Source organism: Geotrypetes seraphini, chromosome 8 (genome assembly GCF_902459505.1).
Source record: "Geotrypetes seraphini chromosome 8, aGeoSer1.1, whole genome shotgun sequence".
NCBI classification, from domain to species: Eukaryota; Metazoa; Chordata; class Amphibia; order Gymnophiona; family Dermophiidae; genus Geotrypetes; species Geotrypetes seraphini.
In genome coordinates this window covers 119580000-119596517 of record NC_047091.1, presented here as the reverse complement: position 1 = coordinate 119596517, position 16518 = coordinate 119580000, and the positions used below count along the sequence as shown (strand labels likewise).

Sequence of the window (16518 nt, the reverse complement as noted above, 5' to 3'; positions counted from 1 at the left end):
TGCATAAGGGATGGGAAGGAGGGAAGGATAGAAGCTGGGCAAACTTCTGCTGCACAGGGGGATGGGAGGAAAGATGCTGCACATGTGGGAGAGAGAAAGGAAAGAGGAAGAATTGGGGTGAAGGAGAGGGAGGGAGAGATGATCATGTGCATACCCCGAAAATAAAACCTAGTGCCTTTTTTGGGCCCCAAATGAATATAAGACACTGTCTTATTTTCGGGGAAACACATTATAATCTGATCAGTTTTAAGATGCAGTAAACCTATTGCTGGCATGTTGTCAAAGTGGTAGAGAGGCAAAAGGTAGGTTAAACCCTACATGGTCCGTGTTTTGGCATATAAAAATGCTTTCTTCAGGGGTCCAATAAGAATATTCACAATGCGGTCTTATCTAGGAGGAGAAAATGGAAAAAAAAAAAAAAGAGATAAAGTAAACGAGAAAACAAACTGCCACCAAATGTGATACATTAGTGAAATATATGATAAGGAGGGGTTGTGTATTTTGTAACACTTGTAACTTATGATGTAATGGATTACAAATCAATAGAAAAATGAATATATGGATAAACATAAAGAGGCTGTTTACTAAATCACAGTAAGCACTAACGTATGCTTACCGCAGGTTAAAAAGTACTACTGTGAGGTACACTTGGGTATCCCATGGTAGTTTTGGAATTGGCACATGCTAAAATAGAGAATTTTGTTTTTTTAGCACTCGGGATGTGTCGGGGGGGGGGGGGGGGAGAGTAGAGAGTAGGTGTGTTCTGTGCTAATCGGTTAATACAGCTATATCGCAGTGTGCTAACTGAGTGAAAATCACATCTCAGGCATGTGTTTCTGACTGTGGCTCACGATAAAATGACAACATTCACATAATAGTTTGTGGGGGTGGGTGGAAATCAAAAGCACGCTTCTTGAGCATGTGTATTAGAGGTGTGTCTTTTATGCACACTTCTTGCATCTCCCCCTGTTGCTTTACGGCAGGGAAACCCGGCAAGCATGGGCTGTATATTTAAGCCTCTTTGTGGTGTATTCTGCACATGTGCCGATCACTATCACCATCAACTCATTACATGTGAATTTAGTGACCCTTCGTGAACCTCATTTGCATGCGTGTTTGGTTTTTGTTTTGTGTTTTTTTTTTTTGAGAATGACTCGTCTTTTTGAAATCGTTACAATAACAACTGCAACAGCGGCCATCAGATTTTACCAAGAGCATTAGAGAATCTTCCCCTTAGTCCTTTAGAGGATCACACCTAGCAGTGTCTTAAGTCCTTCTCTGCCCCTAAACATGCCTATTTTGGAGTTAGGCATCATGCAATACGTGCCTGTCACCTTTGTAGAAGGTGATTGTAGAATCGCACCTAAGAAGATAGGATCCTATCACTCAATTAATTTTTATTCAATTATGAGCTTGTTAAAGCTCAAATTGAAGCCAATTTACTAATTAGGGGCCCCTTTATCAAGCAGGCCTGTGAGGTAGTTGCTCCGATGCTCAATCAATTCCTATGAGCGTCAGAGCATTTATGTCACCAACCCGCAATAAAATGCTGTATCGCAGCTTGATAAAAGGGGGCCTAAGTTAAGCACCTGTTTATTTAGGAGCCTATTATAGAATTTTCCCCCTTACTGCCTAGGAAATAAGTGTTGGTAAGGACTCATGTGGTAATGGGGAAATTAACGCATGGCCATTAATGGGAAATGAAAAATAATACATTTATGCACACTCATTAAAAAGTCATAAAAAGCTTAACTGTATAAATAACCTCTCTGAGTAAATGACAAATGAACTAAAATATTATTATTAACCTGGATAGGTGCATTATTGCATCATAAATAATCTACATAAAGCAGCCAGCTATCTAAGCTTGAAAACTAAAAAATACAGCTAATACGCCAGTCTAGAAATGTCCAGGAGAAGTGGAAAGATATGCAGGAAACATTACCACTATATGATGTACTTAAGATAAATAAATAAGCAGGGTCACTGTTAAATGTACTGAATGGAAAAATGGTGCTTACTGCTACACCTGGATTTAACACATTTTAAATGCATTATTAAATAATTGGTGAATGTCTTGGCAGTAGTTTCTTTTTATATATATCCCTTGGAGTAGTTCATGTGTGGGTTGGGGTTTTATCCCGCCAGATTTGTTTTTCTATAAGACAAAGCTCTTGGCATGAAACCCAAAGCACCTTTAATAAAGCATAAAACAGTCCAAATAATAACAAATTGCAGTCACTTTCTCTCAATTACAAGCAGTCTTTTTCTCTCGACACGGTCGTGTTCCTCTATCTTGATGCTGATTCCAGTCAGACCATTGTTTCTATAACACATTCATGGCTGGTTTTACACAGCATTGCTGTCCATTCTCACCAGCATGCCTTTTTATGTGTTATCCATATATTGCTTTTTATTGATTTGTAGTCATTTAATTCTGTCAATTTGATGTTTTCATGAGTCTTTACAGGGCTTTCTTATTAAATGCCTTAGATTTTGCAGTTACCTCATCTTAATAAATTAATGGGAGGTAATGGCAAAATTAACGTGGCAATCGCTTTGGAGTGTGCTCAGCACGTCCTTTGCAGACCCCTTGTTAAAATGTCCATTGGCATGTGATGCCCTGGTTGCATTTGTGATAACTGCAACCACGACTGCAACAAAAATTTGACATTGATAAATCTCAAAGTTATAGGTGGTTGCAGTTGAAGCAGGCCATTCAGGATGGGTTCCCTGACTGGAAAAATCTTAAAAATCAGTATAGTTTGCCATTCCTGTGTTTCCAGGCAGATTTCCTGAGTCACCAGGGCGCTCAGTGGTATAAATTAATATTTGGATTTTTGAATAAGAAACCAAAAACTGGCCTTCATAACATTTGGAGCATTGAGATAAAGCATCAGATTACTGCATCTCAATGGCCACGAATCTGGACTTGGAGGATGAGATGTACGGTAGCTGCATCTGAGACAAACTTGGGTTTTTTTTTTGTTACATAGAGCAGTTTGGACCCCAGTTCGGTTAAGAAATTAGATAGTTCCAAGTCTAATGGGTGTTGGCACTGTCATCTTGAACCTGGGACATTAGATCATTTATTATTTTATTATCCCTTGATACTTCAATTTTGGAGATCCATTTGGGGATCAGATAAACAAAGTAATGGAAAATCCAGTGGCACTAACATACGACACTGTGCTATTTGGCACTATGATGAGAGCTAAAAGCCAAATATCATCTCACAATAATCAGCTTCTCTTTATTATGACAGGGGTTGCCATACAGCTTATTTTAAGGAATTAGAAAAACTGGGATAGACTGAATTATACCTTTTGGTGGGAGTCTTTGTGTCACGTTTTTAAACTGGAACGTACTATGGCTATACAACAGGGACTTTACAAAAAGTTTCTGAGGATTTGGGAGCCAGTGACAAAATTTTGTAAAGAGTGATTGTTGATTTTGCCCTTTGGTCATGCACGTCCAGGGTGGGGGGGAGGGGGAAGGGGCAGGTTGGAAAACATTTTTAAAATTTTTTAATTTGAGTGTAATTTTTGAATATTAGTATGGGGGTGATATATCTATTTGTCATAGATTAAGATTTGATTGATTTTAAGTGCTTTTATAATAATGTGATTGTATAGTATGTTGCACTTATGTATGGCTTAAAAATGAATAAAGATATATATATATATATATATATATTAAAAAAAAAATTAATAAACATAAACATACTAAACATTTAACAACCTTCCTTGGGCAATACCATTGCCAGATAACATGCTGTGCAAAAGTAGCGATTGTAATACATAAACAGAAACCATTCGTGGCATGAAAACCTATCCTTTGGTTGCAGAAATCATTTGCATGTAAATGTGAAAAATGGCACAAGAGGGATGAAAAAAAGGAATAGGAAAAAAGTAATTAGTCTTTTCCTATTTACACACTGGGTCAGACCAATGGCCCATCTAGCCCGGTATCCGGTTGCCAACAGTGGCCAATCTAGGTCACAAAGTACCTGGCAGAATCCCTTAGAGTAGCAACATTCCATGCTACTGATCCCAGGGCAAGCAGTGGCTTCTTCCATGTGTCTCTCAATAGCAGACTATGGACTTTTCCTCCACAAACTTGTCCAAACCTTTTTTCAACATAGCTACTGTTGGACAATATCATTTGCTTCTGTGCATTTTTTGTCATCTAGAAGAGCACAAGGCTGCTGGTATGCTGGTCTCTGTGTAGCACACTCCTTCTATTGAGTTTGGGTGTTGGTATTAGGGATTCAGGGACAATTTTTTTTTTTTCCCAATTCGATTCACTTTTCTTGCCCAATCGGGTGCATTTTCCAAACACCCCGATGGGTTTATTTTGTAGCCTTTTCACCCCACCCCTTTTCCCTCTCTAAACCCACACCAATGCTGTGGTATAAAGAAAATAAAGTCTTTTTTCCTTTCTCTGTTAGGTTCTAGCTCAAGCTCGCTAACACCAGCTCTGGCAGGATACACATTTCAAATCTAACATAGTGTATTCACAAAATAGAAAATAAAATTAGTTTTCTACCTTCCACTGCCATATCCAACATTTGTTTCTTTCCCACTGTCTACCAACTATCTGTCTCTCTCTTTTTTTTTTTTCTCTTTCTTTCTCTCCTCCCCCTCTCTTTGTGCCCTGGGTCAAACATCTTTATTCCCTTCCATGCAGCATTTTCCCCTTCCTCCTCTCCATTATGATGTGCAACATTTCTTTCTCTCTCCCCATGCACCATCTCTCCATGCCTTCCACCCTATGTCCAACATTTCCCTCCTCTCTTCTCCATGCATGTCTCCCTCCCCTCCACCATATGCAGGATTTCCCCCTCACCCCTTTCTACCTCTTTTCTTCCTTCCTCTCCCATGTGCAGTATCTTTTCTCCCTTCCCATCCCCCTTTGCAGTAGTTTTCCATCCCTCCATCCCATCCCCTGTGCAGCAGCAACCCACCGACTCTCCCACCGTGGCCTTCTAAAGCAGCAGTGGTGGTGGCGGCAGACAGTCAGCAGCAGCATCGCTCTGAACGGGCTACTCTTGGCCTACCCTGCCAGGACTTCCCTCTGCTGTGTAATCAGTGATGCGGCAGAGGGAAGGCCCTGGTGGGGCAGGCTGCAGAGCAGCCCATTCAGAGCAATGCCACTGCTGACTGTCCACCATCGTCGCCGCTCCTGCTTTAGGAGGCCTCGGAAGTATGTTAGATCTCACTGGGGGTGGGGTATTGGTCGCCGAATCGGTGAGTCCGATTTTTTTCAGACAATGAATCGAATCAAATCAATTCATCGAAGTGAATTGGTGAATCAGACAGCACTAGTTGGTATACACTTGTGGCATTCCTGTAGGGGGAAGGATTTTCTGCTAAAAGACTAGATTGATGACAGCTCACTTAATACATACTTTAGAGGCTGCTTTCTGAGCTGTGTATCCAATCTCGGTTATCTTCAAGTCCATAACCTTTATGACAGCAGTGATAGCCTCGTGATCAGTTCATTCTACCTTTCTTCTCTAAAAATGGAAAACTGCTCTTTTGTAAATAATGATCAGCGCTTGGTGCAGTGAAGCGGAACATTTGCATTTTCTTCTCTGAGAAACCTTTACTGACTTTGAAGGGGAGTGGAGGAAGGTTGTGCAGCACTTGAAATAGGCATTCTGTGACCTCCTTTGATCTACACAGGGCAGAGAGCGTCTTTTGGTATTGGATGTTAATAAATCTGAGCAGTTTCATGCCCAGAGGATGAGTCCTAGTCAGCTAATAGAGCAGAATATTGCCAGCCTGCTCTCGCTGTGCTTTTAAATAAGGTAACATGATTAAGGGGTCCTGGGCTTTCCTTTATTGTAGTATAGTGCACTCTGATGTCTCAGGAACCAGAGCTCAAGGTGCTCTTTGTTCTGATTTAATTTCTCAGTTTTCTTATATTGATTGCTAATCTATCAGTGCTGCTTGGTTCTTCAGAAAGGGTAGCTGGGGGCTGGGGGGATATTCTGTGATATCGGGGCAGAAATAAATCACTTGACGATAGAGATGTCAAATGGAAAAGCTTTAGTAAAACCTGCTTAGGAAGCCACTATATACAGTTTTTCTTCTGTAGTGGCTCCCCTACTCAGTCCCCATGTCTGTTCCTCATCATATACCTCTGTTACCATCATAAAACATCCTTCTATTCATTTTGCATTCATCTGAATTGCACCTTCTCAGGCTTCAAAGCTTGTGGTGTGGCTAATGATCTGTTGGTTTTATGCCTTTTTGCTGCCTTTACCCTTACAATCCACAGAGGGAAGGGGTTAAATGGGTGACAGTTTGTACCATACTACCAGTGGGTTCCTTTGGGCTGCCCCTTGGTGCTCTGTTATCATCTGCTGACATAGGAGCAAGATCTGTGGGTGCTTGAGTACAGAGAGGTAAGTTCCATTGGGTTTAGCACCCCTAATTATTTTGGAAAGTCGGTTCTCGTGGCCCCTGACAGAGGGGCCAATGCAGAAAGCCACGCATTAAAGCTGTGTGCGAATAGCTGAGTGCACAGTTTTAATGCCAGTTAATGAGAATGTTTCACTTGCCGATGCAGGAAGCTAATCTTTAAATTCAAAGCAAATCTTTAGTAAATTCAAAGCAAAACTTGGAAAGGGATTGGGACTTGTATACCATCTTTTTGTAGCCTGATAACTACATTCAAAGCAGTTGGCATACAGATACTTCAAGCATTTTCCCTATCTGTCCTGGAGGACTCGCAATCTATATGTACCTGGGGCAGTGGAGGCTTAAGTGACTTGTCCAGAGTCACAAGGGGCAGCACTAGTTTTGAACCCACAACCTCAAGGTGCTGAGGATATAGCTCTGTGCTAATTGGGGTAAGTCGCCTGGACGCATAATGCGCTGAGGGCTGCTAGCATTGTGCGTATGTCTGAGGAAAAACACAAGTATCTGTGCATATCTACATATGGGCTGGAATGTTATTGTACCTGTACATAACATAATTCTTTATTTATATACCGTACATATGCCTTTTGGTTCAAGGCGGTGCACAAAAGAATCTAACCAGGAGAAATAATTAACATTGAAATTGGTTAAACCATGTGGTGGTATAGCACACAGAATCTTTCAGTCTGTCCCAAATAGGAATTACAATCTATGCTAAGGTGCCTGGAAAGAAATGATGAGAACTATGTACGAAAAAAAAGAGTAGACAATATTATGATCGAATTAAAAGAAAGAAGAAAATGAGAGCAGGAAGAGAATCACAACCTAGGAAAATGAAAATGAAAAAGAAAAGAAATATAAATAAAATCTTCTCAATAACCGGTCAATCAGTTACATTTTAGTGAAGGCCTTAAATACAACTGTAACTATGAAAAATAAAATAAATAATGACAAAAACAAATGTAAGAAGAAGAACAGAAAAATAAACGGGGAGTAAATTGAAATCGGTCATTAAGGCAGCTCGGCCATCACAGCAGGACAACCTCTGCAAACGGATGGCAGATCTCTGCAAGGGAAGGCGCCATTGCCCAAATCCAGGAGCAGCCGAAGGTAGCAGAGAGGCAGGAAGGGCCCAACGGCCAAAGGAAGCAGGAAGGTTCATCGATGAAGCCAATCTCTAGGACACATGGCATCCGAAGGCAGGCACCTCCCAAAGCTGAAACCGGAGTGCAAGTCCCCCAAGGAGAGAGGACGGAAGGCGGGCCACAGGAGATCCTCCCAGATGCCGGCATCAATACATTAGCCAGCATCATCCCAGCTCAGCGTTCTCCAAGATGCGCCACCCAGTTGAGCTGCCATGAAGGAGCCGCTCCTCACTGCACTGCTCTGCAGCACCCCACCAGGCACTGACAGCCTAAGATATGCGATCCTCAGACCCAGGACCACAAAAGGCAGTTATTAGGCCTCGCCGACCAAACTGTGCCGTTGGGGAGCTGAAGGAGGTGACTAAGGATGCACCCAGCCAACAGCATCTGGCTGTACAACACCCTGACGTTGCCAATGGGCTGTGGCACATTAATCAGGCACCGGTCAAAGATAGCAGCAGGGGAAAAGTGGCAGAAATCAAAAGGCACTCCCTGGCACACCGCACTGCACAGGCCCATCATAGGCAGAGCTAGAAAGCATCGAAGCAGGCTCGTAAGATTGAAGAATTCTGCCGTTAATGGTCATTCCTGGGTGGTTTAATTAAAGACAAAATTAATGATCGATCTAAATAAAATTAAAATTAGAAGAATAAAATAACACAAAATAGTAAAAATAAGAGAAAATTAAAACAAAAATGACAAAAGGATGGCAGGAGGCACTACAACACACAACCTAGCCTGACGCCATCTTAAAAAAAAAAAAAAATTGCAGTGCTAAAATTTATTCACTTAACGTTTCTAATTCATGCACAGATACAATTTTTTTTTTCTGCTTGGACAAAACCATCACCTCCTGTTCTGTCTTAAAACTCCTCACAGCAAACAGAAAAACTGGTATTAAATTCTCTGAAACCCTATTGCAGAAGACTTTGGGCTCGTTTTACTAAGGTGCGCTAGCGTTTTTAGCGCGTGCTGCAGATTAGCGTGCGTTGCTCCCCGCGCTAAGTGTAAAAACTAACGCCAGCTCAATGGTGGTGTTAGCGTCTAGCGCGCGTGCTAAACCCTCTAGCGCACCTTAGTAAAAGGAGCCCTTTGTGTCCAGTTTCTCATCTTCAAGTCTTCTGCACAGTTCTCTGCATCGGGGCTGATTAATTAATGGAGTGAGCAAAATAGCCTAATGCTTAGTGTAGTGACCTAAGAACCAGGGGGGAACTGTAACTCCTTGTGACTCTGGGAAAGTGACCTAAGCCTCCATTGCCACAGATACAAAACTTAGATTGTGAGCCCACTAGGGAAAGAGAGGAGTACCTGTATGCAATTTATGTCAATTGCTTGTACCACTGAAAAGCAGTGCATCAAATCCATGACCCTAATAGCCACATTACCATTCATTTCAATATGCTGTGTGCCAATGTGCTATGTGTGAATTCTCTTACTGTTATCTCTGTGCAAAACACTTCTCTGCATCGTGTGGCCATAAATCTGTGTGCAGACATCTTGCTAACCATGCAGTTCTGCCTGCAGTACTTTTCTACTTTCTGCATCAGCCTTTAGTTAGGTCCTAGTTACTCTCGGATGGCATGGAACAACAGAGATCATGATCAGAGGGCTGAGATAATGCAGGCTGCAGCACTTGCACAGTCACCAAATGAAAAGAAATGAGGATTTGTTTTAATTAACCGATACTGATGAAAACCATCTTAACAAAGTAAAACAGGCAGATATGGACTTTTGCCTCCTTTTTGTATAGAGAGGGCATGCAGTGTCTAATTCCAGAATAGATTTCTCCTTGATGTTGCTTTTTGTGTATATGAAAATAAAGTTTAAATATAGTTGGTGCCAAGACCAGATTAGATTTTATGTTCTCAAGGTGACTGGAGGTACTCTGGAGGAATAGTTCTCAACTCAGTCCTTAGGACACACCTGGCCAGTCTGGTTTTCAGAATACCCACAAAGAATATGCATGAGATTAAATTTGCATACAGTAGAGATAGTGCATGCACATTTCATGCATTTTCAGTGTGGGTATCCTGAACACCTGACAGGCTAGGTGTGTCCCGAGGACTGGGTTGAGAACCCCTAGAATAAAGGAAAGAAAATGAACAGGTAAGCAATAAACCCTTTCACATTAATCCTATATGCCAAATCTTCTTTTCAATTGAGAGAGACCCGCCTCAGAGGCTCTGATAGAGCTGGATCAGAAGAAAACTTCTGTGCCCTCCAAAACATAATCGGACGAACCAATTCATGGCATGGAAGCTTGTAATATCAGTAATATTATCAATTTTGAAATCAGCATTTGAGGTGACAAGTAAAGAAACCTCAGAAACAACATACCGTATTTGTCGCTCCATAAGACGCACTTTTTCCACCACCAAAAAAGGGGGTGGAAATAAGGGTGCATCTTATGGAGCGAATACCAGGCATTCCTGCCTGTTCAGCGCTGCTCCCCGATTGGCTGCAGTCAATTCTTGGGTGAGAACTGACTGCAGCTAATCGGGGACCGGCGCTGGAGCAGGCAGGAATGCGAACAGCACGCGTCTGCCTTCTGTACTGCTCTACCCAAACCGAAGAAGAGCCGTCCGGCAAGGGAGACAGGCAGGAGTGTGGAAAGGGGACTTATAAAAAAGATACCGGGGGGGCTGCCTATGGGGGGTGGGGTGCCGTTGCTGCCTATGGGGGAGGGGTTGTTTTGCCTGTGCTGCCTATGGGGTGTGTGTGCCAGTGCTGTCTACAGGGGGGGGGTGCCTATGCTGCCTACGGATTTTTCGCTCTATAAGACCTTGTCCCAGTCTACCATTAGACCACCAGAGGGGGTACAGGGCAGGGCGGTGGGAAATTTTGTTTTCCCTGGGTTTTCCTCCTCTACAGGTGGGTGTGTCTTATGGTCCAGTGCATCTTATAGAGTGAAAAATACAGTAAATATGTGGATCAGCTGTGAATGGAAAGAGCATTTACTCAAAGCATTGCTTCCCTAAGCTGATTTTCAGGAAACTTCAATGAATATGAGCATGCACTGCCTCCATGCAGATTTCTCTCTTGCATATTCATTGTGGATATCCTGAAAACCTGATTGGCTGTGAGGTCCCCTAGGTTCTGTCCAGAAGTTTAGTTTATTTAGTGGTGTTTATTAATTCTGATTTTTTCTTTAATCGAAAGGCAGAACAAGAGAGTAGTTTACAAGAACCGAATGAAATAAAATTAAAAGCATAGTGAAGCCAGGAGAGTAAGCATATATCAGTGGCGTACCGAGGGAAGTTGGTGCCTGGTATCGCTGCCCCATGCACGCCCCCCCTTCTGTTATTCCCCGATGTCCTGAAATTACTTTGTTGCACCCTCTCCTTGTACCTCTTTTCCATCTTTGCCAGCAGCGAGCAGGCTGGAGTAGCCACTGCTCCTGCCAGTTGAGGCTTCTTTCTGTTGTCGCTTCTTGGCACTGATGTGGAAGTGATGTGAAAAGAAGGCCAAAGATGGCTCGAGCAGTGAGTAGGACAGCTTGCTCACTGCCGGCAAAGTTGTAAAGAGGTATGAGGGGGGGGGGTGGAGTTGAGCAGGGTGGTGAAGAGGAGAGGCTCCAGCACCCTCGCCAAGTCCCTGCCTGGGATGGTCTGCACCCCTCAGCCTTACTAAGCCACTGACTTACATCTAATTCCTCGATCCCAACTGACCAGAAAGAGCAGCAATCAAAACTCCAGAAAAGCCTGAGAGAAGAGTTGTTTAACTAGATTTAGATTTAGAAGGGTCAGATCTTAAGGTTTTGAGAAGGGATTGGAGGATGCTCCAGAACTTGGGGCGAGGAAGAGAGGCAGGAATAGGTGAAAACAATAGTGGCCTCTTAACACCTCAGCTAGGGGAGCTGCAGCTCTAGGTCCTTACTAAAACCTTCTGTTAACATGAACAGGATCAGTTTAGACTTTTTAGAGATTTGTTCTGTAGCTGAGAAGAAATTCCTGGGCAAAAACATTTTTTGCATGTTTCACTCAAGCAATGGTGCCTGTTGGAGAAGGTTGGTTTGTCTATCTTTCTGTCTGTCCTCAGCTTGTAGCAGGGTGGTGAGTAATGAAAGCCAGGTATGGACTGGTTTTTGAATCTCTACTTTTTTATTGTTTGGAAGAGATTGCAGGCAGGGAGTGAGGGAAATAACATTGAGGAGGTGGCAGCTGGTGGAGGGATGAGAGCATTTAAGTAGTCAAGAGAGACGTGTGTAATTTACAGTAAGAGTGGCAGAGGAGCCTCCTTTTTTTTTCTGCTCCCATTCATTTCTCTGGTTTAAAGTGGAGGTCCATTTAGCACTGCCAGTGATGCAGCAGAATCCTTCCAGTCCTCCCAGTGCTTGACTGCAGCTCTTGCATATTTTAGTCCCTGTATGTGAGCACTGGGTGGCAGATGGTTACTTGAACACATACCATTTTCAGTCGTATCATCTGCTGCAGTCATTCACAATTGTTTGAGTCTGAATGGCTGTTAATGCCTGTGGGTGATATTCCTCACAAGCTTTATCTGGCTGGGACAAGATTTAAGTACTCTGAGAAGAAGTTAACATTTTGTGCTTTGAGCCTCTTCTTAAGAAGGTCCACTCTGTTCTAGATAGAGCTTGAAGGGATCCATATGCTCTTCCTTCAGACTGGGGTACTGAGCACTACTCTGATCCCCTGTCGTGGCACCAGCACTATGAGAGAGGGTTTGGATCCCAACTCATTGTTTGAAAGCCTCTGCAAAAAAGTCTCATTCCGTTAAGACAGGGAACTTGCTGGTAAAATGTCACATGAATGCTATCTATGTATTAAAAGAAGAAAATGAGCATGGATTTCAGCTGACTCATTTGTAGACCTTGCCCTTGATGCACCTTGGTAACTGCTGGACCGAAAAGACCTGGGAAACAGCAAAGTGACATTGGGGCATGCAAAAGTTGAATGTGCTTGTTTTATAGAAAAGGCCGAAAGGTGGAGAATGTGAGGTGTTGGCCCCTGATCCTTCTTATCGCTTTTTTCCACTTTGCAGGGTGAGAAAGAGAAGAAGCGCCTGGACCATCTGGAGAGGAAGAAGGAGGCCCAGCGGCTCTTGGAAGAGGAGGACTTGAAAATAAAGGGAAAAATAAATAAAGCAGGAGCTCCAGGCAAGGTTACTCGGGCTCAGATTGAGGAAACGCTACAGAAAGAAGAAAGTGAAGAAGCAGGTTTGTTGTATCACCTTTTTGCAAATAAGCTCCAGGTCATAAAGGGCAGGCTGAGCCTGCTCTGGGTTTCTCCTGCTACATCTCTGGCTTTGTGGTTTTTGCCTGCTTCTGAGAAATTGGAACATTTAGCCCATAGATGCATGGGGATAAAACCACGACTGACTCAACCCTCTCCCATGTCGTGTGGAGACTTGTCACTCTCCCACCCTCTACCAATTACTGCTCTGATTCAGATAGATGTCATTGCACTGCAAGCTTCACTGTTTTCAGCAAGTTTAGTGGGAGGCTGACTGGCTGGCTTGTAGAATTTCCATTTTTATCAAAGAGTCTTAAATATTCTTTTCCTTTCTCTAGTACCAAAGCCAAAGAGCCACCTGGAGACACCTCTGGAAGAGAATGTGAACCGTAAGGTCTTGGAAGAAGGGATGGTGGAAGCTCGGACCATTGAAGATGCTATAGCTGTCCTCAGGTATCGACCCTGGCACTTCTGTCTGATAAAAAGATTCCACTGGCTCTTTTTTTTCACAGGTGGACAATAAACTGTGTCAGTTGCAAAGCTATACCCAGACAGAGGTCGTACAAGCAGCAGGGAAACACTGGCTGGTGGCAGAATTGTGAGTCTCTGGTACAGAATTTGTAAAGCTTAACCGCCAAAGCATGAGAATGAAATAAACAGAAGGTGCAGCTGCTGCCACCCATTGTCTTCCTGGCTTGGGTTTTATATGCTCCAGTAAATACTAGGCTTGAGAACAATATGTTCCTCCTGGTTTGGGTCAGAGGGTTTTGTACAGTGAAAAGCTGCATATAAATAAAGCCATGCGCTATCACAGTAAGAGCAGCACTTACTTTCCCCTTCATTTTCTGCAGCATCGCTCACCCAATGGGGAGGACCAAATGGGGAATGGGACTCGGGGCTTCGCGCACTAACCTGTTTAGTGACTTTTCCCCTTCTATTTGTTCTGGCTCAGAGGCAGTGCTGTTCCTTTCTGGATAGGTGAGGAAGTGATCGCAGCTTCTGGGGTGTGGGTGCCTCAGTCATTAGACAATGGCAGCACATAGAACATAAGAATAGCCTTCCTGGGTCAGACCAATGGTCCATCTAGCCCAGTAGCCTGTCATCACAGTGGCCAATCCAGGTCACTAGTACCTGGCAAAAACCCAAATAGTGGCTGAATTTAGGGGCTATGGTTGCAGGGTTCTGGATGGAGCAGTGGTGCATGGCCCCTGGCCAGACCCGTTGCTGCATTGACCAGACCCGATGTGAAAGCTTGTAGTGCCTCGGCCCTGTCTGATAGTCTGGGAAGCCTAGAGGAGCAGGAGGACACAGAGTAACATGGGGGCCCGTTTTGAGGTATGTTGCTTTCTTTTATGTCTTATTTTTATCTGATTGTCGAAATAAGCATGTCGCACTCACCTTGTGCATAAGTGGAATATTCTTTTTGAAAGATATAGGAGATATACTTTTTGAGCTCTATCAGTGGATCTCATAGGCTGTCATCTTAAGTCTGGTGCTTATTGTTTCCATCTGCTTTATTATTCTTGGAAACTGCATGGACAAAGCCCATCTCCTGCATGTGAGAACCTACCTTTCCTATCAGCTGTGCTCTGATCTTGTATTCCCCCCCCCCCTTCTTCTCTTCTCTTTTCTCTCCCCTGTAAAAGCATGGGCGATGAGCTAGACCGCCACCCTGAGCGCCGGATGAAAGCTGCCTTCACTGCCTATGAGGAGCTGACCCTGCCACGCCTGAAGCAGGAGAACCCTAATATGCGACTGTCCCAACTCAAGCAGCTCCTGAAAAAGGAATGGATGAAATCTCCTGACAATCCCATGAATCAGAGACATGTGGCATTCAATGCTGTGAAGTAAAGCCACCAGTGATGGGAGGTGTATGGGCAACGAACTCTGTGTTAACAGATGAGAGCCTGTCTGCTCCTCATTCAGAAATGTAACGAGAAAAAAAACCCAAACTTTCCATTCACTTTTATTTTGTCAATGAATTTAAGGTAAAGATCTTTTTGTTTTATAATGTGTCTTGACCCTTGAACCTGTAATTGGTGCCCTGATATCAAGTGCTGTAATGTCCATTGTGCACTACAAGGGCTGTCAAATTGCAGTCTTTGTGAGATGCAAATTGGTCTGGTTTTCAGGATATCCTTCATGAATGTGGATCCTGAAAACCAACCTGACTGGTGGTGCTTGTGGGTTGACGGCCCTACCTGCCTATACTGAGCCTTCAGTATTTAGGTATCCAACACCAGCAGAGCACACCATCTTGCATGCTCACTAGGGCTCTTTCGTTTCCCTCAACACCATTACTCACTTTTTGGATGCAGGGGAGAGGTGTAGGCTGCAGTATGGCGTCATAAGTCATCTTGTGCTAGACAAGCAAAATTGGAGGTGCTGAGAGAAAAGCCCTGAGCGGCAGGGGTATGCAAAATCGACCTCCTGCAACCCCAGGCACATCCAGTTAAGAAAAGTTCATCTGCCCTAGTGAGTTGTGCACAGAAACACACACACACACCTATACTCTCGTACTTGAAGAGCTGCTCTCTAAACTACCTGCCCCAAAAATGTATGAAATGATGTACTCTGCAGCTGGTGCAAGGCTTCCTTTCCTTTTTCATGTCCATGGCTGTATGGGAAGTTATGTTCTGTTTCATTGTGGAACTGAATATAAAATAGAAGAAAAGTATTAAAAGTAGCACAGAGTCTTCCAATTCCTTTGTTTTTTGTTTTTTTCTGGGTATCTTTGAAAAGGTGAATGTAACCCCCCTCATCTCCCAGTCATATTGACCAATTCTGCTTTATGTATCTTGTTGGACACTTGAGAGACAATTTGTTAAAAAGGATCCTTGTTGTTGGATTTAAGGATGGAGGAGAAATAGTTTTAATTAAACACCCAAGGAAATTGGGGTGTCACTGTGCTGCTAACAACACCCCAACCATTTATGCACAGTGAGGGGATAACTTCTGTTAAAACTTCTGTGTTTTTTTCAAAGCCGAGGAGTTTTGGGCAGGTTCAGTATTAGAGAATAGGTATAGAAAGAGCCAAAGTATCACACAAAGAGAAAATTATTAAAATATATTTCAAGTTATTTATGATCAGAAGCATTTTAAGTAGTTAATAATGTCATGGGAGGCAGTCAGGCATCTGAAAGGTCATGTGACGAAGTAGGCAGTTCCTACTTTTAGGTTCCACGGACAGGTTAGGTTTTCAAATATACATATTTACAGTGTTAAAAGGCTCCAGCTCAAGTCATTTAAATGTATTTATGGTATGATAAGAGCTTAGGAGAGAAGACATGGATCATGCATAAACTTCTTAGACTAGATGGCAAGTACTCAGAACTTGTCCTCTGTTTGTGGGGGTTGGTCTGCCACGCATTGGACTGGATGGATTTATTCCCCATTCAAGTCTTTCTAACACAGGTAGAATATGGGGATACTGTGTCTATTGAATTGTGCTAGACTTCTCTGGCTTCTCTTGCTTACTGGGGCTATCCCTGTTCATAATAAAGCGTTTCCTACTTGATTTGTTTGTGTCTTATACTGCTTCCTACTGAAGCATTAAAGTGACTTAAAATAAAATTTAAAAAAATCAAAAAAATAACCAACAAATATTCAGAATAGAGCTGCTAATAGTGGAAGGAAACAGGCTGAAAGGCAAGTAACTAACATGGAGAAAAAGACCTCAGTGTTTCAAGGAAACAACCAAGAAACTATATGTTCAGTTATAAACTGCCATACAAAACACATCCCAGGTCAAAA

At 43.0% G+C, this 16518-nt stretch overlaps 1 protein-coding gene across 2 annotated transcripts in view; it reads left to right on the top strand.

Annotated features, from left to right (window-relative positions):
* CCDC124 (coiled-coil domain containing 124) overlaps positions 1–16282 on the top strand; it is a 32741-nt gene extending 16459 nt beyond the window's left edge. For both annotated transcript variants that reach the window (XM_033955312.1, XM_033955311.1), the window contains exons 3-5: positions 12575–12749; positions 13104–13218; positions 14412–16282. In XM_033955312.1, the coding sequence (XP_033811203.1) occupies positions 12575–12749; positions 13104–13218; positions 14412–14616 (495 nt within the window). In that variant the 3' untranslated portion in view covers positions 14617–16282. The remainder of the gene's footprint in view (positions 1–12574; positions 12750–13103; positions 13219–14411) is intronic.
* The last annotated feature ends 236 nt before the right edge of the window (positions 16283–16518 follow it).